The following is a 23,122-nucleotide window of genomic DNA, read 5'->3' on the forward strand; positions in this document are numbered from 1 at the left end:
GTCACTATTTCTGCTGGACCTATAAATGACCAAATCTGAAAAAGAGTTGGTAAACAGGATGTAATCAGCCAATACTCACAAGCTTGGTTAGCAAGCAGCATCTAAAAACTGTACAAGGACAATGCACTGATACAGACATCTGCTAATCATGCTAAATACCATACAAATAAACAGAAACACAGCCTTCTTTGAACTAAATATTTAGGTCACTGAATCAATTTACAGAGGTGAGGCTAAGCAGACAGCTTCCCCTGTGTGCAAATGCGTCAAACCTGGCATGACCGTAAATCTCAGCCTTAACAAAATCCAAGCGCATGGAAGCATTTATTGATAAAGTTTTGCATTTTAATGTGCGATTATATAGGAACTGATTCACTTTTGAAGACAGGCCTGAATCATAATTCAAGGATCTTCAGTTTCTGGCACTTTTCCATTGGTTTTACTTTTCAGCTTTTGATGTCCGCTCTTGTGTGCACACCAGTATTGGATGTGGGTTGCACAGTGAAGCTTCTGTAGATCTGGCTTGTTCCTGCACACAGGATGCTTTTATAGGAAAAACTTCTAGGAAGTTTGAAATTGCATAAATGCCCATCTTAGGGAAGATGCTGGTGTTACGTGGCGCTTCCTGTGATGGTCGTTTTTCCTGTTGAAAACTTCAAATTGCACAAAAATAGCAGTGAAAGGTAGTAGATAGAGCAAAAATGATGATGCAAATTAGACCTCATATATACAAAGATTAATATTTAATTTCTTCTTTTTTTTGCCAGGTTTATGATATTTAAGGTTTCCCAGTAAAATCTTGCATCAAATGGTTTTCATGTAGCAAAGTGAGTAAAGTACATTAGACTATATTCCCTCCTGATGATGCCAATAGTGGAGCAACTTAAACAGCTAAAGTGACTTAAATATTTGCTGAGCATCAAGACTCTGATTAATAATTTTAAACCTAAAAGTAATGAAAATAATAGAAAATAGAAAATACATTTTACATGGAGATATGTTAATCACTGTTTGGCTCAGCCTAAAAATCTAATGCACAGTGACATAAATAACAAGAAACCAAATGACGTTTTTAAGATTGTTGTGGGTTTTTCTGTCTGCAGGTCCCAGTGAGCTGGATCTCAGTCTTCTTGGTGAAACAAGCAGTCTGGCAGATGTTGCCTGTAAGGATGATGAGGTAAGATCGCAACAATGAAAACTATCCGTTTGACTTTTTTTCTGGTGGGATTTAAAAGCTTCAACAATAACTATGTTTTCTGCTCCACTGGGTTTTGCAGAAGTTTAAAAAAAAAAACTTTTCACATGAATAATATAAAATATGTAAAATACTAAATTATGGAATCAAATTACATTTTCAGAAATGGCAAACAGTAAACCCATCATCTGAAACGCTGAATGGCTGAGCGCTGAAAAAGCCTCAAGATGGTGAATATTGTTGTGTAATGCTTGGCTGCCGTTCAGACGGAGCTTCATTCCTCCACACTCTCCTGCAGTCAGTAAAGTGTAACCCTGACCTCCATCTCATTTCCCGCCTCCAAATGTCTGGAAACAAATTGCCTGTCTCTCTCGGTCGGTTCGCCTTTCTTTGACTTCATTCTTCCAACTTTTTTTTCCCTTTGAAGTGTTTATGGAGGTTGTTTATTGTTGTGTAAGTTTTCCAACCAGGCAGAGTTTTCTGGGTAAAGACACTCTCTCAGCAGCACACCTCTTCACATTTATTCAGTCCATTGAATTCACACTTGGGAGCTGCTCCTGACTGATTCCATTTCTTGTTGGCTGCTCAGCTGTTTTGGATTTGGGAGTATTTTTCTCAGCAGTATTTCACTCATAGTGGGATGAAAGGCTTTTTCAGTTTCCCCCTCCCTCTCCTCTTCTCCTGTTTAATAAGATACACCTTTACGTTTTAAAGTCTGTTTTTATTCACGCCTTTTGTATTTTTCTTCAGGAGCATCAGTAAAGTTGGTGTAAAGATTCATCAGCAGGGGGATTTAAATCCCGGGGTCGCTTGAACAGGAACAAAGTATTTTTAAACGGAAAGCACCACCTACAGCTTTTACTTTTGTTACTTGTTACTACTGGCTACACCACCTTTCAGTTTCACCTAACAAGAACAGCAACTTTTTGAACACATTTGTGTTACATATTTGCCTCCTGCTCTATTGACTTTACTTCATTTCATGTTGATAGCTCTTTAATTTCCCTCAGAGTGAAAACTGAAGCCAAAATAAAATTGAGTTGTTGCTGTTTTTTTTTTCAGTTTGTCACGCTGTCATCATTCTCTTTTGTAATGCGCTGCTACTTTTCTCAAGTTCTACATCTCTTATTGGTACTTCTGCTCTACACATCTAGCAATCCCCTCAAATACAAGTGTGCACTCCACCGATGTTGTTCAGGCGACCCAAACAACATCGCTGTAATCTAACAAAGCTTGACAGGATCTTTCAGGATGAATGGGGCAAAGTGCCTGAATCCAGACAGGCTTGTGGAGATTTCACCTAGCCCACAGTCCTGATGGATCAGCTGATACAGCTGATATTCTCAGTGCTGGCCCAAATCGCTTGATGGCCCAGTTTATACCCTTCTAAACATCCAATTGCAAAATATATTGAGTGCGATATTTAAGTCACTTTAGCTGTTTAAGTTGCTCCTGTTCCTACTATCAGCTTTGTAACTAATCGCTACAACACCTCCCTTTTTCCTCATGTACAGACGGCCTCACCACTGCTATCCTGCCTCAAGGAAGCAGTCCTTTTCTCACTTTATGGAAGCCATGAAGTGAGGAAATTGGCTTGTTATAAGCAGACACATATGAACAGAGCCATACAATCCAATGTAGACTTAGCTGCTGGTTTATTAGTTTATTACTGTTCAACGCAAATATCTAATTAGCCAATCGCATAGAGGCAACTCAGCTCAACTCAACTATCTGCTTTAAGCTGATAGGAATGCAATAGTAACTCAAATAATCAGTTATTACAACCATATGCAACAGAAGAGCATCGTTGACGCAGATAGGCTACAAGAGCAGAAGACCACACTGGGTGTCTCCTGTCAGAAGGTTCTTGTCTGGTCTCATGAGTCTCGATTTCTACTCTGACATTTAGAAGGTAAGATCAGAATATGGTACAAACATCCATCCAATTTGGTGGCAGTGGTGTAAGCGTGTCAGGGATAATTTCTTGACACACTTTGGATCCCTTAGTATTAGCTGACCATTGTTTAAATGCCAAAGCCTACCTGAGTATTGTTTTTGATTGGTGAGTCTTTATGATGGGAGAAAACTTTATGTCAACTATAATGGTCTTGACTGAACTGAAAGAAACAACAAATTGTAAGGGGGTACAAGGGACGAAATACTCAAAGCCAAGAATAAGCAAAGAAAATGGTGCATCCCTAAGAAACATCAAACACTGGAGCTACAAAAAGGGCTGGTGTCTAAGAGACGTCCATTTATCAGCTGTCTGAGATGGACCTAGTACATTGTCCTAAAGTTCTTCTCAGCCAGACACACAGTGTCTATACAGTTAAAATTATCGATATCCTCATTATCAGCCTCACAAACAGAATTACTCTCACAGCTGGTTCTCTGAGACCTGAGAGCCAGAATACTGCTGAGTGTCTCCAGAGCTTCATGGCCAGCTGCGCTTTCCTAATAAAACAATCTTTGTCGTGACGGACAAAAGTGAACTTCATGTGAGGATGGTCGATAATTATTCACTGATGTCACGTAGTCGCTTCGAGACCAATGATAAAGTCCGCTCAGTGAGGGAACCGTAAAAAGGACATTGCTGCTGGCTCATTGAAGTCAGTGATTCTCCCATTTAACCCTTCCTGTGTGAAGCGGTGACACAGTTCTGCCTCTGCAGTCGAACAAAGGCACCGTGCCACCTTGTCAGCCCATATTTGTGCCCCCAAATATGAAAAGGAGAAAGACTTTGTTAGAGTGTGGACGAAGGAAGGCTGCAGACGAGGGAGACATCGAGTGGCTATTTTTGGTCTCTGGTGTCAAATGTCTTGGACGCTTCCTCCAATTATTTCTGACTATCTCTAATTTATTCATGATGGAGGGACACCTACTGTACAGGTATATTTTCTAAGGTACTAATTTGTGGTTTGAGGTTCTTAATCACTCTTGGTTACTGGCACATCTAAATAATATAAATATTATTTCTATCATTTTTAGGAGGAATAACAGCAGAAAAACAAAAAGCAAACAGCAAAATGAGAAGGGAAGAAAGGGTTACAGTGGGACATCTTTGTGCTTCATCACAGTAACCTTTGTATTAGATGTGTCTCTGTAGACTACTAGCCATAGTTGTGCTATGAGTGCTATGGATTAGTAGTTACCCTGGTAAACAGTAATAAGTAATGCTATACTTTTAATTACATCATCAAGGTAATGCAACCTATTAAATGTGATTACTTTTATATCAAACTATTTAAACTGGTGAAAAATGCAGAGAAATCCTCTAACTGCTGTGAATGTTTCCTTCAGCATTTTGTCATATTCTGCTGTGTGAATGGTCGATTAATTTGACCAGATACAAAGGCAGAATGCACGAGACAGGCATGAAACTCAAAGCAAGCCTTTAATCCTGTTAATCCAGAAAATAAACAAAAATGCAAAAACATCAAAGAAACAAAGCCAGGGAATCCAAATCCCAGAAATTACAAGGAATTAAACTTTGCACAGAGTCAGGAGACGCACAACTGTAGGGACAACACAACAAAGGACAACAGAAGACTGAGATAATACATACAAGAGGTAATGAGGGCAGAGGAAACAGGTGGGGAACACAACTGAAGACAAATGACATAATGCAGGGAGGAAATGAATCTCAACACGACACACAGAACAGCTACCAAAATAAAATAAGGAAGAAACAAATAAACATGGAAAACAGATTAACTTTACACAGGGAGGACAGCAGAAAGAGACCATCTGTACAGAAATGTTCGAGCAATTTTTCTATTTCAAAACAACAACAGCAAAAATTCCCAGCACTGAAATATTTTCCTATCTATTAGAGCTGCTTTTCACCTTAGAGTGGTCAGACAGCCAAAGGCATGGCAACGGCGTGATTGCTTAGATAAAATGTGCATTGTTTTAATTGGTAGGTAAGAGGTGGTGCACACACTGCTGACTAATGTTGTATGCAAAGCAGTCCCAAACTCTGAGTGTGGCACATTTGTTTACAGTGGATATAACGAACGGCTGAAGCCTCAGCCGGTGCATCCAGACAGATCAGCTGCAGATAACATCCTAGCTAGTGGCTGTACTGCCACAGCTCGGCCTTATGTAATAGGTTGTAATGAGCAATAACTGCATCATCTAAGGTCTCGCATCATCTTTCTTTTCTGTAGTATCTGCACAGCATAACCCTGAGCTTGCAGAGAGACACAGCATCTGCTCACATGAATCGGAGGAGAATGCAAGTATTTCAGAAAAGAATTTCCTTTCAGGGGATTTTTAGAAATGTAGTCAGCGACATTAAATGGGTACTGTCCAGAAAAAGAAAACGTTTTGATCATAACATGTTGGAAAATCTGCTTTGAAAAGTTTGAAGCTCACAGCCGACGTAGTCAGCTTGGAGGAAACAGTTACAGTTTCAAGAGCCAAAAAATGAAAACACAAAACATTTCAACTTACTCAGCAGCCTTAACCACAAGTCTCCACTGTTCATCTGCATATTTGCTATGTTGCAAACACAGCTATCTCCAGGTTAGAGATGTCTTGACAGACTTTCATATTTAGCATATTTATTATAGTTTTAGCTGATAAAGGCCAAAAACATTTAAAAGAATAGACCTGACATGCACAAATATGGAATATCGTGTACTGAAGCAACATGGTTCATTATACAATAGAGCCCGCTTTTTAAATTGGTAACCTCTTGCAGACGTGTGCATCGTTACAACGATCAAAACTTTTCAGCTTGTTGCAAATGAGAAAAGTTTGACAAGAGCACTACTAATTTAAAATGAGCATTAGATGTTTCTTTCACCTCAGTTGTTAATTACACAACAAAAGTAACAAGAACACTTCTAACATGATCTAACGGAGCTCGATCCCTGCAAGGCGTGTTAAGGGAACTAGAGGAGATTACTGCGGTGACTGTTGGTTTCTTTAAAGGTGAAATGTGTTTAATGGCGTCTTTTGCTTTCATCATTATTATGCGCAGGACAATCATTCCTCAGTCGATGTGATCGTATCTGTTAATCAACATGACAGTTCAGTATTGTGGTCCTGTGGTTTGAAAAGCTGAGATGACAGCCACAGTTTAATTAGATTATACAGATGACTCATGAAGAGAGTCTCATGTGAGGGAATTGGTTTTAGAAATGAAGACGGATGGAGAGGCATCCTCTGCTGCTGCTAACAAAGTCATCATCCTGTTTCGTCTGAGGGATTTTGAGCCCCGCTGGTGGGGTCGCATCTAGACGTGATGATGTCAGCCCGGATGCCACTTTGGAAGCGGCAGAGCAGGCTGTACTGGGTCAATAAACATCGGCGGTAAACTCCAGCTTCCAGTCAAAAGTTTCCAGTGTTGTCCTCTACACAGCGGTTTGCTGCGGAGGCAACAATAAGAATGGGGATGTTATGTGAATAGATAGGCCGTTAAGAGAGCAGGCGCCATGGTGGGCATGGAATTTGCACAAATTTGCAATAAACCTTTGTCCATCACAGGCAACAACCAGCATCCCCAGCACGGTGTATCATTAACAGACTGCAGCTGCTGTCCTGCACCACTGAGATACTGAGGAGCATATAGCCCACATCACAGAAGGGGAAAGGGACAGAGACAATGACTTGTTGCCATGACTCTACAAACCAGCACCAAGTCTCTTGATGCTGGTTGCAGTAGCAATTTTTTCTTAATCTGACCGTAAATCTGACAGTTTCTATATAGATATTGCTCCATAGAGGAACATTTCTCTATCTGTATGATCTATATCTATCCAGATGATGATCTATATGATTGCTTCTTGTACTATTTGTCTGTATGGTAGCAACCCTTCAGACTACCTGCAGCTTAACTTACCTCACCTAGTAAGCATTGCACACATCCTCTAACAGGGACAGGTCTTAGACTGTCACTTCAATATTGTAGTTTCTCACTTTTTTGTTTGGTTTCATCCATTTACCTACCTACATATCTATCCATCTATCTGCATGTCTGTCTGCCATCATGTAAAAAAAGAGTACCGTAATTCACTTGCTTGTTGCTCCACCTTTAGTATCATTAACTCAAAGTAATCATTTCCTGTATAACTATCAGTTTCTCACGTGGTTGTGGAAGAGTGTTGACCCACTCTTCTTTACAATGTTGCTTCAGTTTGTTGAGGTTGGAGAGCATTTATTTATGCACAGCTCTCTTAAGGTCCTGCTTCACCATTTCAGTTAACTGGACCATTGCAAAACCTTATTTTTGCTGTGCTTGGAATCATTGTCCTGTTGCACTTTCACTAAACTTTAGCCAGGCTCTATCTGTCAGACAGATGGCTCAGAATGCGCTGACTCTAGAATACTTTGGTATACAGAAGAGTTCATGGTGGACTCAGTGACTCCAAGGTGCACAAAATAAGCCCAAATCATCATCCCTTCACGACCTTGCTGGACAGTTAGTATTACGTATTTGCTGTTATGCTTTGTTTAGTTATCTTCACAAATAGAATGTTCCATCCGGAGGGCATTGTTCCAGAGGTCTTGTGGTTTGTTCGGTGGTTTGTACAAAGTTTGTGCAACTTTGTGAACCTAAGCCATGCTTCCATGTTCATTTTAGAAATGAGAGGCCTTCTCCTTGAAACTCTTCCAAACAAGCCATAATTGTTCAGTTTTTTTTTCCAAAGTATTCTCGAGCATTGCACAGTCTGACCAACCGCTTTCACAGAGCTGCTCACACAGGCTGGCAATTTGGCTAGCAGCACCCAGTTGCTTCTTATACTCTTACAGTAATTCCTGTGGAATCAGCAATGCTGTACTGTGAAAACTGGTTATACATGACTGTATCTATTCATTTCTTAACTTTCCACGTGTGGCATCAATAGATCAAAATATAAATTTGTCCCAGACTTTGTTTCATGACCAAATCTCATCACCAGCCTCTGCTGTACTTGTCAGTCAAACGTGTCATGACATTGCGTAAAGTAGGGCTGTGCGATATGACCAAAATCTCATATCCCGATATAAGAATTCTATCATCCCGATAACGATATAAATCACAAAAATGTAACATCTTCTATAAATTCTGTGAATCTCGGGCAGCTCGACTTGCGGGAAGTGTTTCCAGCTGGGCGTGGTGTACCTGGAGTCTAGTGTTTTAACCGATGCATGAAACGATACATTTTTAGACATAAGTTGTAAAGGCCGCGGTTTTCTTTGTGAGTGTTTATTACACGGCGTGCTGCGGGGAAACGCCTGTTCTAACGTTTGAGTCTAAGGTTTATTTTTTAGCACCAGGCGGCTCTTTTTTAATTCTCATCCGTAAATAATCTGCTCTTTCACGTTATTCAGTTTATTTTGAAAAGTCTCAACAGGATCTTGAGCTTTATTGTGAAAGGTTTATGTGGAACATAAACAAGCGGACATGCGATGCTGTTACCGTCGTTGTTGCTAACCACAACGCATAAAAACAGGCGCTTGTCCGTCTGTAGTGTGGTTATATTAAATATAAGAGAAAGAGAGAACTTTAAGAAATTAATATAGCCACTACAGTGACCATCAAAACGATGAAAAAATATTGCCGTAAACAGTTTATTTCGCGACTCCACGAAACAAACGATAGCGTAAAATGAAACGATAGACGTTTTTATCCGATATATATCGTTATATCGAACAGCCCTAGCGTAAAGTATAATTTACAGACATATTTTATGTACAAATAATAAAAGGTTGCTGGGGGACACCATGACTTTTCCATACGTCCCACACTCAGGTGGATGTTTTATATTAGTTTTTGCCTCATTTATAAGGATCTAAGAAAAAGCCAGATGCCTTTCCAACATCGGTTGACAGTTATATTTGGTAGTGCACAGTGAAGATTCTCATAGAGCTGCTCATACAGACACAAGCTTTAGGTTTTGAGATTTTTGTGTAGGAGTATATGTTTGTGACATCTAGCAATAACATACAATCTTCACATCATGAGAATTTAAAAAAAACTGTTGTCTTGTTGTTGTTGGATTTTACAGCGGCTCGTGTGTGGTTACCTGCATGTTTCATCTCTGTCACGTGGACTCAATGCTCGCTGTGCATGTGTTTCTCTCTGAGTCATCAGACCAGTTGGTGTACCCACATGCCAAGCTGGCTTGTCGTTGACACCCAGCACTCCTCCACACTGACGGCATTTATTTAACACGAACAGTGCTCTCCTTCACTTTACGTCACATCTCTGCTCTTCTCAGCTTCACATTGACCTCGCCGCAAAAAGCCAAACGTATAAATCATAACCAGGCGACAGAGCAATGTGAAGTCAAGAACCAGTAATAGATGGAAACATAAAGAGAAGTCATCCTTCCTTTAGTCAACAGTCTGCAGTTGATGTTTAGCTGTTTTCTGATGTGTTTCCTGGCAGGCAGCCCAATCTCTCTACGACTCTCCGCACTGCAAACTGCTCCATAAAACACAAGAACAACTCATCTTACTTTACTTCTCTAAGAATTGAACAATACAGTATGTTTCACATGAAATCCAGGTAACAACTGAGACTTTAGCAGTTCACCTTAGGGTGTAAGAAATGAAAGAAAGCTTTGCTATTAATAACCAAACCAAATAATGTTTTCATAGACTGAAAAAAGGTTGTTGTGTTCTAATAAACTTTAGGTACACCAAGTTATAAAGAATTAAATATAAAGAAGTTAAAGTTAAATCAAATTGACTAACATGTATTTATCCAAAAGGCACAATTTTGTATGTATAACATGCAACTATTTTAGCTTTTATCAGTACTTTAAAATCATTGCTGAAAAATACAAAAAAATTCAGGCTAAGGTCTGGTTTAGGTTTAAAACCAATCTGCTGGGTTTAGGAGAAAAAAAAAATCACGGTTTCAGTTAAAATTACTAATTTGATAATGTGTGGATGCTTTCGTCACACTGCCAAAGTTAGGGAATGATTTACACAATTTTAAATGCAAAACCACTGATTGCTGTTTAGACACAGAAAACAGGCAGCATCCACCCTCACTGTGTTCTTATTTGGATTTGTGGCTCCAACTAAAGGTGTGTGCTAAAGGCGTATGGTTACTAAAGGTCATTTGTTTGAAAGGACAGTCTCTAATTACATCTGACTGACTTATAAACCACTCGTATTTTTGTGTTGTAGGATGATGACCTCATGCAGATATTTGAACCTGTGTGTTTGATTCAGTAACATTGGTTCAGTAACATTTTTGACTAAGGATCTGTGATACACCTGTTAGACAATGTTCAATGTTTTTCTCTCAAATGTGAGGTTGGAGGCTCAGTTTTCTCACATTCACATGCCTTTTGGTGGGAACTGAAGAAAAGTATGGAGGTGATTAAGCATATAATGTATTGTTTAGACTAGAGACAATTGTCTTTTTTTAAATGTGTTGAGTCAAGACTTGAATAGTTTCTACTGCCAACAAAACACTAGTGAGGAGCTCAAGAGCAAAAACTGATTTACATGTTTGTTTTTTTCTTTACACTCCTACAAGCAGGTGCTTGACTGACTTACAGTTTCCTGTGTCCTTTTGAAATTATTCATTTGAATTTCTTCATCTCAACCTGTAGTAATTGCTGATAATATTTAATGAACTAATGAACATTTATTTAAATAGCACTTTTCACATACATAAAAGTCACAAAGGGCTGAACAACAGTTACAACCCAATATCAAAAGTGACCCATGTTAAAACAGAGTAAAAATAATTAAAAACATAAATAAAAAAATAATGGATTTTTTAAGACTCCAAAGACTCAGCTGATCCGAGCTGGAATGGTAGACTGATCTGGAGCCTTAGTGCTAGGCTCTTCCTTAGCTTTAGTCTTATACAAGGGACAACCAAAACACCTTAGACAATGAGCAACTGTGCGTTTCACAAGAAGCTGAGATAAGTAGTCCGGAGCATGTCCATTTACTGCTCTGCATGCAAGTGTGAGAATTTAAATTCCAAAATCAACTGAGAGCCAATGTAAAGAGAATAAAATCAGTCTTATGCAAGCTTGCTTGCTGAAGTGTGTAGGAGTCTGGCACCAGCATTTTGTATCGCTTAGAAGTGTGACAGAGATGATTTGTCTAAGCCAGCATAAAAGGCATTACAATAACTCAGGTGTAATCATACAAACGCATGAGCATTTTTCTCTAGTTCAGAGGAGAAGACTACAGCTCACAACCAAAAATGGCCTCAGTTTTGTCACAGTTTAAAACAAGGCAATTATTGGAGAGCCAATCACTAATCCGGGATGAACAATCAGGGTGGACAGTCTATCCAGCTGGTGGGACACGACCAGCTGAATGTCATCAGCATGGAAATGATAAGAAATGCCAGAAAAAGACTGAATGGTGAAAGAGAACAACAAGGGACCCAGGAATGAACCTTGTGGAACCCAAAGGTTAAACAAGCAGTGTAGCAGGAGGAGTTTCTCACCCTTGAAGAAGAAGTCCTTTCAGATAAATAGGAGGAAAATCAGTCTAGTGCTGATCCAGCCAAAACTTTAAGCCTATTAAGTAAAATATTGTGGTCAACAGTATCAAAGGCCGCACTGAGGTCAAGCAAAATGAGCACAGAACAATTTCCTGCATCAGATACCATTACAAGATGATCACAGAGACTGAAAAGAGCAGTTTCAGTGGAGTGTCAGCCCCTCAAACAGTCCCAAAATAATGACTCAGACTGTATATATGAATAATGACCTCAGTGTATCTCCATTCCTTATACTTTCAAATTAATGTCTAAAAGGGTCCCTGCTCTTATACCAGAAGTATCACACCTGCGATACTGTCACCTGTGTTCGCGTATTCATTTTATCCATTTTTCTCATCACCTATTCAGGTCTTAATGTTCCTGTCTGCTTCTGCCTTCATCGGACTGTTAAATCATAAGAATTAAACACATTATAATGGTAGCACTTGAGTAATTAGTAGGTAATGCATGCCAGAGTGATCCAGATGGCTGAAGCTGAGGAGCATAGTAATGAAAAGGAAAATCTGCACAAATGACACTTGGGATTTTTTTTATTTTAGTTTATTATTTTTAACAGGCTGAAGCAGTTTGCATCCACTTAAAGTGACAAAGTTTTCTAGCCAGCTTTAGAGCTCAATTTGCCGTGAGGTCGTTCCTCTGCCATCACAGTTTACTGAGAGACATTTCCTCAAGGCTAGCACCATGTGATTGCTCTGTAGGGACACTCAGCCCAATCTCTTTTTCAAATACATACTTTATCTCTTCTAAAACATGGTTTACAGTCTGTCTGAGCTACAGTGTTGCAAATCAAATATGTTTATACCCAATCTGAACAGCCAATAAAACATCCTGGGTTCCTGTTTAAAATAGGGGCAAACAGTCTATACTTTCAGGCAGCATCTCTATGTTGTTGCTCATGAACAGCGCCAATAGTTGTACAACAAAAAAAAAAAAGGGAAAGCACAAACCTTGAGACCTCGCTCTCCCTCACAACGCTTTCAATCATGCCACAAAATTGGTGTTAACATCAGGTTGTCAGTTTCAGGAAGTTGCTGAACAGTCAAGCACAGACACTAGTAGGACATCAGAAATATGTCGAGGTAGGAGTGATTTCCAGAATCACCATCTGACAAGCAGTTCAGAAGAAGAAGAAGAAGAAGAAGAAGAAGAAGAAGAAGAAGAAGAAGACTTTTTCTGTGTTCTTTTGTCAAATGCTGTGGGCATGACCAGCGGTATATGGACAACCTGTGTTTTTGGCCTTGTTTCTACAGGATTCAATCTTTCAGCATGACAATTCCCTTGTGTACAAACCTGGAGCTATTAACAAGTTGTTTTTGAGCATGATGTCTGGCCTTCACGCAGCCCTCACCTCAGCCTAACCCATTACCTTTGAGGTGAACTACCAGACAAACTTTGGCAGCCAATATCTCACCAATTCTCCTGCGGCTGATTGAAAGAAACCTTGTGCAGGCAGGGCCAAAAACCTGAAACCAGAAGTCTGGATGATTGTAGTAGCTTGTTTAATGCTATCCAAGGCTCACAGCTGTGGAAATTCACTATCCTCTTTCAAATGTGCTTATTAAAACTCATTATTTGATGGAATTTTCTAAACTACTTCTCACCTTCTTAGATTGTTTTTGAAAGTAGCTATTACTATTAATTATGGGTGTATCTGTTTATAAACAAATACACTGGTGCATATGTGGAAAGCATGTGGAGCTTCACAAACACAGTATTTGAAAGATATTTTGGAAAAATATGAACATAAATAAAACCTAAAGACCTTTATTTCTCACTTTCTTCCAGGTTGAAGAGGAGGAAGAAATCGGATACGCCGAAGGAAACCCAGAAAGTGAGTTGAGGAAATAACTGATATTTGATTTTCAGTTCAAAAAGGAGCAAAGTAACACTCTCCCTACTTTTCCACCATAGTCCCTTTTGCCTTCTTTCATAAAGCCAGCAGTCGACTCAGTCTAGCATTTCATCACAAAATGTTTCATCTCAGTAAATGCCAAGTGTCATGTAACCATTTTTCACCACAATGAACCGCTCCCTGCAGCCGCGTGTGTGTGTCAGCACTGTTCTTCATCAAGAGTATTGATTGTGTAATACGAGGGGAGGCTCGTCTGTTGATTCACTGTCGCCACTTAGACCTGATGTTCATGTCGTTATCCAACAGTACAAACTATTTTCATTATTATGTTACTGGTATGATTCTCGCTACCAACCCAGCCATGCGGAAACCGTGCGCCAGTGTACTCATGATAAATGAGGAGGGTTGCGTCAGGAAGGGAATCTTTGCCAAATCAAGCATGCAGCTCCTCAGGAATGTGACTTCTGTAACGGATCGTTCGGGCACTGGGTTAAGGACGACCCCTGTGCTGTTTTCAAACAGGGTGGAACTGCTGGCCAAAGGAAAGGGGGGGGGGGCTTTTCAGATACAGCAAGAGGAAAGGACAGGAAGGAATAAGAGGAGGTTGAGAATAGGAACTTTATATTTAGTGACTGATGTAGTACATGGAGACATGCAGAGGGTTAGTGACAGAAGAAGATGCTAGGGACGGGATGGAGGCAGATGATCCCTTGTGCCAAATGAAAGAAGAAGATTTTTGCTACCACTTGATATTTTCTATTTAGATTTAACAGTTTTTTTTCCAGTGATTCAGCCACAAGAGTTATAACTATTAGTAAACTGTGCCTCCACGGAGCATGAATTTACCAGAATGATGTCATTGCAATTGCCAAAATCATACAGTTGATAAACTATGCAAAAGCAGTGTGTCTGAGCACACCTGTATTTACTGCGTGATAAAGTTAGAAGGTTACAGCTTCTGTTTCATGTAAACAAACTGCAGCTGTTCACAAAATGTTTTTCCTCGGAAAACTAAACAGGAAATATTAAAACGCACAAGTCAAATGGTCATAAATTCAAAAGCAAATGCTTATCGCTTTAACTCTGTGCACAAGTATTGCTCACAAAACCTTTCCTACTTAGCATTCGAGGTAATGCATGGGGAAACTGCAAATATATGCTTAATTAAAATTCTGTGGTAGGGTGTAACAACAGAACACGCACCATCAGCCAAACACAAAAGGAGGAAAAACACAGGAAACGAATCGGCCGCACACAACAGACAATAGGAGGGAGATGTCATTAGCTAAATAAACGGTGCCATTACATGTTTTGTTATTACTGCGGCTGTATTGCATGTTTTATATTTATGGACACTTTTAATTAAGCCTGCATTGCTTTAAAAAAAAAAGGTGTTGAGGTTTACTTGTGCTGATCGAGGTCAGGTTAGGAGGACAGAAAATGGGCCTTAGAGACAGAAATACAAGTATATGGGTGTGTGGTTCTGAGCCACATGTTAAACTGTGATTTTCTTCCCTCTGACAGGTTATTCTACAGAACAGAAGAAACCAAAGGTCATCTTCATGATGGGTAAGAGCTGACAACATGGGCACGCACGGTGATAGTGAGCAGCTGCTGATTGTTCATCAAGCTGCTAGTTAATAATTTACTCACACACACACACACACACACACACACACACACACACACACACACACACACACACACACACACACACACACACACACACACACACACACACACACAAACAAGTCAGACCAGGGAGGAAGTGACAGATATCTTCATCTTACTTGTGTCTGTTAGTAGAAAACAACCCAGTTAAATTGATGCATGTCTACAGTACTTAGAGTTCAACAGCAGTTTGACATTTAGCAATTTATTAGGCACACATAGCCTAAATAAGTCCTCCTTTCAGAGAAATTATGATGACGGAAACTATGAAGTCTAACGTTACTGATTTGCATATAATTGCACTCTTGGGGCCATTTTCTCAGATGGTGAGAAGACCCAGATCCAGGACTCACAGGCAGGTTTAAATAATGAAAAGCAGGCATTAAATGGCTCCAGAAATCACATGAAATACGAAAAAGGGGGAAAAAAACAAACAAACCAAGAATCTAAAGGGGCACGAGAAGCCTGGAAAGGGAGATGCTGACACGCTGGAAACAAACAGGGGGAAAAGAAAAGTGAACAAGATTAGATATGATTGAAGAATGACACATATTTGGAAACAATCAGGAAATCAGAAGGACGACAAAGAGAAGTTAAAACACAGGAGACGCACAACGGGATGAATTACCAAAATAACACTGCAAAAAACAAATTAAAATTAAAGGAACACTTTAAAAAACACATCAGATCATAATGAGGAAAAAAAACATGATGTAGCAGGTTCGTCTATTTTGCTGAAATTATTTTTTGTGTGGTTTTAATTACCCTCTGCGCCCTGTTCGCTCTTTCACCTCCATCAGAGACACTATAGCCAGCTCTGCATCCCCGTTTTTTTTTTTTTTTTAATCCTCTCCGTGCGCCATCTGCATCACTTGCTGTTCGCGACAGTAACCCACAGAACGCCCGGAGGTCTCACAAACTCAGGTGGGATACTGTCGGTCCAATCCGAAGTAAAATCCGGGTTCAGGCAGATGCCGATTTCTATTAGTTCCTGATGACTAAAATTGATCAGTGCAATGCTGGAAGATGCAACAAAAGGCATAAAAAACACAGAGGTACAAAGTAGTAGGAGCGCTGTGCTGTTGCATACGCCCGTATGAGCTGCCATCTAGAAAAAAAATAATAGTATTGTCCCAGAGGTTTCATCCTCCAGGTACTGTTTGCGTACTCTCACCACCAAAAGCCGGGAACTATGGTGAACCAGGATGAACCCAGCACACACTGCAGCATTGCAGCTAGATTGTTGTTGCCGGCCTGTAGAGGTCTGCCTCCATGGTGACCCACCACCAAACCGGTCATGCTAAATGATTTTACAGGCAGCATAACGTTGTCCATGCCTTCATCATCTTACAATTTAAAGTGTTTTAAAGCCCGTGTTGTTGTGATTTGGTGCTATGTAAGCATTTGTTATTGTGCTGGACTCTGTGTGCTGTTCATCTGCTCTCTGCAGCCTTACATGGATTTCATTTTTAAAAAGTAGTGCATGCAGAATTTTTCTTTTCTACTATTTTATTTTCCACGATAGACTAGATCTAAGAGAAGTTTATATCATTTTGTCACCAAACAGAATAATTATCTGTACAAATTGGTTAAAATTAACTAGGTTAAGCTTGCCAAATGTAGGGATTCACTGTTTGTATTGTTTTTTAATCTGGTTTATAACCACGATGTATATAAACCCAATATTATCTGTGTCAAAGACAATATATCTGATGGATGCTGTTAACCATGTTGTTAATCAATTAACGGATTCAGATGATGTTAATACAAGTAAAAACAATCACGTTAATCAGTGGAAATGGTGTTTATAAGTTGCCAATCTCCTCCATGTGGAACAACCAATGTCTTTGTCAGTATTTTTTTATTACCTTGAATCTGCAATGTGACTCTAAAGGCAGCTCTCAGATCAATCTCGTGCGCAAATATATACGCCATCTAAGTAATATTTGTCACAAAATAGAAAGATGCATCACTGCTGCTTCCAATTTGTGCTCAGTGTTACTTCCAGCCTCTAGAGGAAGAGGTTTTCAGGTTTTTGTGATCAATTAGTATGCCATGACAGTACAGTGAGGCACTGAGCTCAGTCTGCTAATTGAAGACACGACAGACGTGCAGGTTAATTAGAGATCTGGGACATACAGACCCTCCATTAACCACCGTCAACCCTGCTACTGTGGAAAAACACTAAAGATACGGTCACCAAAAGGTTATTTAATCAGTAGTCTGAGTGTGTATGTGTGTGTGCGCTCTCTATCACACCCATATACCAGCGCTAAAATCCCTTTTCATGGACTCTCAGGACAAATCCAGACTGATCTGAATTAACGCCAGTTTGTCGGAGGATTTGAAAAACAGACGCTGAGCCAGACCAAAAGCTATTTCACAGCAGCAGCAGATAATTGGAGGAAAATGTCACCCACAAATGCAACAACTGTCACCTAAACTCAGATGTGTCTCCCGAACAAATTTTATACCATATAATGAGAGGTCAGCCAATCAAGATAACATTTAGGATTTCACTCTATTTATAACAATCTGCGACTGTGCTGTCAGGAAAATAAAATAGAAAGTCTAATTTATTAAAACAGAAGTTAACGTATTTAAAAAAAACTGAGTAATTGGCTTTTTTGTTTGTTTTTTTGTATTTTTGCCATTTTAATTTGATGCCAGCAGCATATCTCAAACAAAAGCTGGAGTAGGAACAGCAAAAGACTAAATAGGTTAATAAGTAACATTATTGCAGATGAAATGAGCATCCGTCATTACTCTGTAACAGACTGCATGGACACACTATAAAGCCAGTAAGACGTCAGGGATATCAATGTATCCAGTTAGAAAACAGAAACGACTGCCTGTCTTGGTGCAAGTCAACATGATAACAAGTTAAACAACAAGGCAACCCCCAAAAAGCGAATGGTTTTGCAAAGCAATGTCAACAGGACATTGCACTGTGATTGACTGTGATGCCCTTATGACTGATTTTTCTCTAGTTTTCTTTTATGATCATTGTCACTTCTTGGATGTGACTGTTGAGACAGTGGATGGTATCCTGGAGGATCTTTTCACAGACCCGGATCAGTGAATCAGTGAGCTCCTGAGAGCTCACATAATTCAATTATGTTATATTTTTAGTACCAAATCACAGTCTTTACCTGTGAGGTAACAATCAAACGGCCCTCTTTGAGCAAGCACTTGGCGACAGTGCTTGCTAACAGGAAGAAACCTCAGGGAGGGGTCGGGGGCAGAGGAGAGTCTGTGGCACTATTTAACAGCGTCCGTTGCGCCAATGCTTGACATCCCAGAGGTTGTCTGTATACTTCATGTCTACAGAACTTGAGGGACAGTCAATGGCGTCTATGGCTTGATCATCTAAAGAGGAGCACACTAGCAAAAAGAAGAGAAAAACCATCTGATGTGCTATAAACACAGTTCAGAAGCATCTGTCACAAATACGTGAAGGCATCATTAATGCTGAACGATATATACAGTTTTTAGTTTACTGCCATCCAGACAGTGTCTGTTTTGCATCCTTCTTATTTCTATTATTTGCTTCTCTTTATTAGCACATTGCTGAACCACATTCTGCAAGTATTTCACAGCATCGGCCCTTACAGAAGCCTATGACATGTCGCACACCGTCCACAGTTGGTGCATTTTGAAACAAAAGCTATCACAATGGAAGCCTCGAACTGTTGAGCAGCCGAAATCATTTATTTAGTAGTGTGAAAGACACACTCACAGGAGCTGAAGTCCTCAGTTCCCAGATAGACAGATACTGAACTATGTATTAAATTCAGTTTAACAGCATAGACATCTTAAAAGAAGAGGTGATGCAGCACACTGAGAAATCGACTCCTTCCCCCATTTTTATGATCATCACAAGTTCAAAATGAGCACATGTTTTTTATAAGAAAGAAAAACATCTTTGAAATGCTGGGGGGTTTTTAGGTCTAGATTTCATTTTTAAAGAATTCTAGAATTTAAATCATTTGCAAATCATTATATTTAATTTTACACAGCCTCACAACTTTCTTCTGGCTGGCAGCTGTTGAATAAAACCTTCACCGTTCTTGTCTGATCTCTCTCATATCTTTTACCACGCACTGTTCTGCCTGCAGGTTGCTCATAGTGTTGTGTCAAGCAAAGTAGCAGGAGCTCTGTGAACCCTTATGAATATGAGCACCTCATGTATGTATGAAAGGCAGCTGACATGTTTCATTTTTTTTTTAAAAAGAACACGCTGATATGAAAATAAAACAGCACTGTCTGCGAGGGAAATCATCCGTCAACCTTTCCAGGTGACTTCTCTGCAATATAGGAACTCCGATTTATTTTTCCAGTTGTTTCTGGACCACATCAGTAAGATGTGGGCTGGAAAAATGAGCTGAAAAATGTTGAATTACTCTGTAAGCATCAGAGCATCAGTACAAGGGATCACTTTCATTTGTTAGATTCATTGCTACTTACTGTGGATTTGAAAGCCTCGTTTTTATTCCTCTCTCAGTTCATGGAAATTTAAAGCTTGATGTCAGTGTTCCAGCAGGTTCCAGTTCATGGCAGGCTTGAGCCTTAGTGACAGGGTGACAGTTTGGGTCTTCTTCCACACCTTGGCAGAATAACGTTGTTGGAACTGATCTCTGAATCTGCAGTTTTGTTAGTTTCTGGAATGGCCTGAACCTCAGAAGCTTTTTGATGGCTCCCAAAAGCATTGAGTCGAGATGCAATTAGCAAAGGCGCATTTAACCAAATATTAGAAGAAGTGTATTTATATATAAAAAAATTGTTAAGAAATCAGGTAAGCGGGCTTGGTTGTCATATATTGCAGGAGTTACTGATGGGACTATTCTAGAGCTCGGATCTAAGTAAGAACAGCAGTAGTTTGGACAATGGACAATTGTAATCTCTGAAATCTAATCTGAAATTTGTTCCTCTAACTGCAAACAGTTGCCAAATGAAAACAAATTCAGTGCAATCATTGGGAAACCACCATCACCACCAAACACCATCCTATTTTTTATCTAGTGTGACTGGCAGTCAGTGAGTTAATAAACTATATAAATAAAAATAAAGTATATTTTCATAAAACCACTAAGCCTTTTAACAAACTGCTCTTTGTTAAGAGGTTTAGGGGCATTCAATTAAAAACTTAACCTAAACGGAAAACCATCAAGCTTAAGATGCTTATATGACTTTAAAATGGTCTGTAATGTTTGTTTTTTTAATTATTTTCTGTCATTAAATGCTGCTACAGTCATGGATGCTCATATTTAACATGGTCAAATCATGCAAAGCTACCACAGAGAAGAGAAGAAGAAAATCATAGAGCTGCATATTACTTTAATTGGTCCCCATAATGTTTTGTCATTAATAATATTAACCGATTTATTCTGCTGTATTTTCAGCAGTTGTAGGTTTTTAAAGAGTGCTTTCAAACACCCAAGTTGTCCAGCACTTCCCTTCAAGAGACAACTGCAGGGACAAAAGGTTTTCTTTCCTGCCCCGTCAGATGTCATTCCAACTTTGAAAATACCGACTCAAGACTGCGTGACGCAGCTTGATGACTCCTCAGTTCTACATGAAAGTGTTGTAGCCTTTCACCATCCCCGTCTCCTCCTTTTATCATCCAGCTTCAATGAAGCTGCTGCTGCTTCAGGGGAGATACAGGTTATCTCTCAGACTTATTAGGGGCTAAAAAAGGCTATCTCCCTATTCTCGGTGTCTTTACAGTGAGCATATCAAGCTTTTCCTTAATTTCGCTCACATTCTGTGCTGCAGTGTTGGATGCTCATTTGAAAACAGATAAAATCTTAAATATAGAGGTTAGTGTATGTACAGGTAAACCCATTGGGCCAAAAGCTAACAGTGCTGGGGGGTTTTCTGTTTTTTCCCATATGAAGTCACTTCAAGGGGCAGCCAAGTTTTCTTAAAGAGACGGTACACCAAAAGGGGGCAGAGGGAGCTATAAAACTGCTTGTTTTGGACAATGGATGAGGTACAATTTAGGAAAAACTATTTGAACAGTTGATTATGCAAAGCTTTTCTTGTAGAGCCGAGGAATAACAATATAGAGCTGGAAGTTAAGAAATTATGTGTAATTTAAGAAATAAGATGGGGGAAAATTGTAATTACACCAATTCCAATATGGACATATTTATGCTTCACATCTCATGTTTCCTTTGTTCTAAATTAGTTATATAATAGTATAATACTAGTGTTATTAATTAGCTAACCTACTGAGCCTAAATATACAGTGATGTGCGAAAGTCTAGAGCCGCTCCACATTTCTTCATAATTTTCTTCCAAGAAGCCACAGTTTCTTAAAATCATTGAAGAAGTGAATCATCCTACCTAACTGAAGGGATGAACAAGTGCTGAAATATTACAAAGATAACAGTTTGACAGGCTTAAAAATTGTATTTTTGCACCAACCAGGTGATTCCCAAAGAGCTTTTACCTGAAAACTCAGCATAGTGTGCCGTGGATCTTTAAAAAAATAAATAAATAAAAATAATCAGAGGAAACTCGACAAGTCCAGGAAATAAGAACCGATGGCAGGCCTAAAAAGAACTGACAGCAGATTAACAGTATCTGAAAGTCATGTCCTTAAGATTTTTTTTTTTAAAAGACACAGAACCTGAGAGATTTATCTGATCCTTAAGTTGATCCATCTACTGTTCACTGAAGCCTCAAAGATATGGTCTTGGTGGGAGCATGGCTTTCAAGAAGCCATTCTTAAGTGAAACAAAGTGAAAAGACTGAGATGTGTCAGGTGACACAAGAACTGGACTGAAAAATCAGTGGCAACAGGTGTGATGGAGTGATGATTCATTGGTTGAAGTGCTCATCAGTATGTACAGAGGAGGAGAGAGAGGTTTTTGGGCTCCATTTCAGCCAAAAGTTATCAAAAGTGATGGAATTATGAATGTAGAAAAGCATTGTCAGATTTTGATCCAACATGCAATGTCATCTGTTAAGAGTCTGTGTGGAAAACATGGGTGTCCTTTTCTAAGAGTACATATTAGGTCAGGTTTGAACTTTTGGTCTTCTGTAAAATTCGGCCTTTTGTTTATATTGATGCTAAACCTGTCCACCTACACATGCTGCTAAGAATTAAACACTTGAGAAGCAATAAAAGGAGGCAGAATACAGCAAACAAAAAGATAAAAGTCATTAATGAAGGCACTTACATTTTGTTAATTAAAAGTCAGAAGAGGAGACTGTTTTTCCTTTTTGACAACAGGATTGAATAAAAACTATCATCAAACTTGGCCGACAAGTAAAAGAATCCAATAAAATTGGTCACCAATTGCCTTGCATGGTAACTTGTGACTTAAAAATCCTTCTTGTGACAGATGGTTCATCTGATCACCTGCCAAGTATTTTTGGAAGTGGGTCCCTTTAAAATACAAATTTTCCTTATATAGATGGTAAGAATCTGCCAGCTACTGCTACATACATCGCTGCACTGACTGCTCGCCAACTTTCAAAGCTCCTCAGTTTGCAGCTTGGCTTTTTTCCTCTTTGGTGCTCTTTAAATTCTATAGATCATTGCTGTGATTGTCTGAAGTGAGCGCTAAGTTAGATTTGAAAAAGTGCCTGGCTTTTTTGCGAATAATTTCTAAGAACTACTTTCCAGATGGTTTGGTGTAACAAACCATCTGCTGCATCGGGTTACCCATCCAAAAGTGTTCTGCAGAAGTGCTACAGGGGGGAAAAAAGCAGTGAAATACTAATGTGAGCTTTTACTTAAGCCATTTTCCCTCCATTTCTATCTTTTTGTCTTATTCCACCATGCTCTCTGACTTCCATCTCTCTCTTTTTTTATTTCCCCTCTCTGCGGAAAATTATCATTTGCCCTTGTAATCAGACTTGCATTTAAAAAGTGAAAAACCTGCTGGTAGTGTGTGATGCAACAGTGGTAATTTTGCAC

At 39.4% G+C, this 23,122-nt stretch overlaps 1 protein-coding gene and 1 long non-coding RNA gene across 2 annotated transcripts in view; both read left to right on the forward strand.

Annotated features, from left to right (window-relative positions):
* ak5 (adenylate kinase 5) overlaps positions 1-23,122 on the forward strand; it is a 118,855-nt gene that overhangs the window by 57,136 nt on the left and 38,597 nt on the right. The window contains exons 8-10 of the mRNA XM_085141446.1: positions 1,104-1,177; positions 13,455-13,500; positions 15,046-15,090. Coding sequence (XP_084997572.1) covers positions 1,104-1,177; positions 13,455-13,500; positions 15,046-15,090 — 165 coding nt within the window. The remainder of the gene's footprint in view (positions 1-1,103; positions 1,178-13,454; positions 13,501-15,045; positions 15,091-23,122) is intronic.
* LOC146497383 (uncharacterized) lies at positions 1,184-13,031 on the forward strand. The gene is made up of 2 exons (XR_014870879.1): positions 1,184-3,339; positions 3,477-13,031. It is a non-coding gene; the product is annotated as an uncharacterized LOC146497383 (long non-coding RNA).

This window comes from Neolamprologus multifasciatus, chromosome 18, assembly GCF_963576455.1.
Source record: "Neolamprologus multifasciatus chromosome 18, fNeoMul1.2, whole genome shotgun sequence".
Classification (NCBI taxonomy): Eukaryota; Metazoa; Chordata; class Actinopteri; order Cichliformes; family Cichlidae; genus Neolamprologus; species Neolamprologus multifasciatus.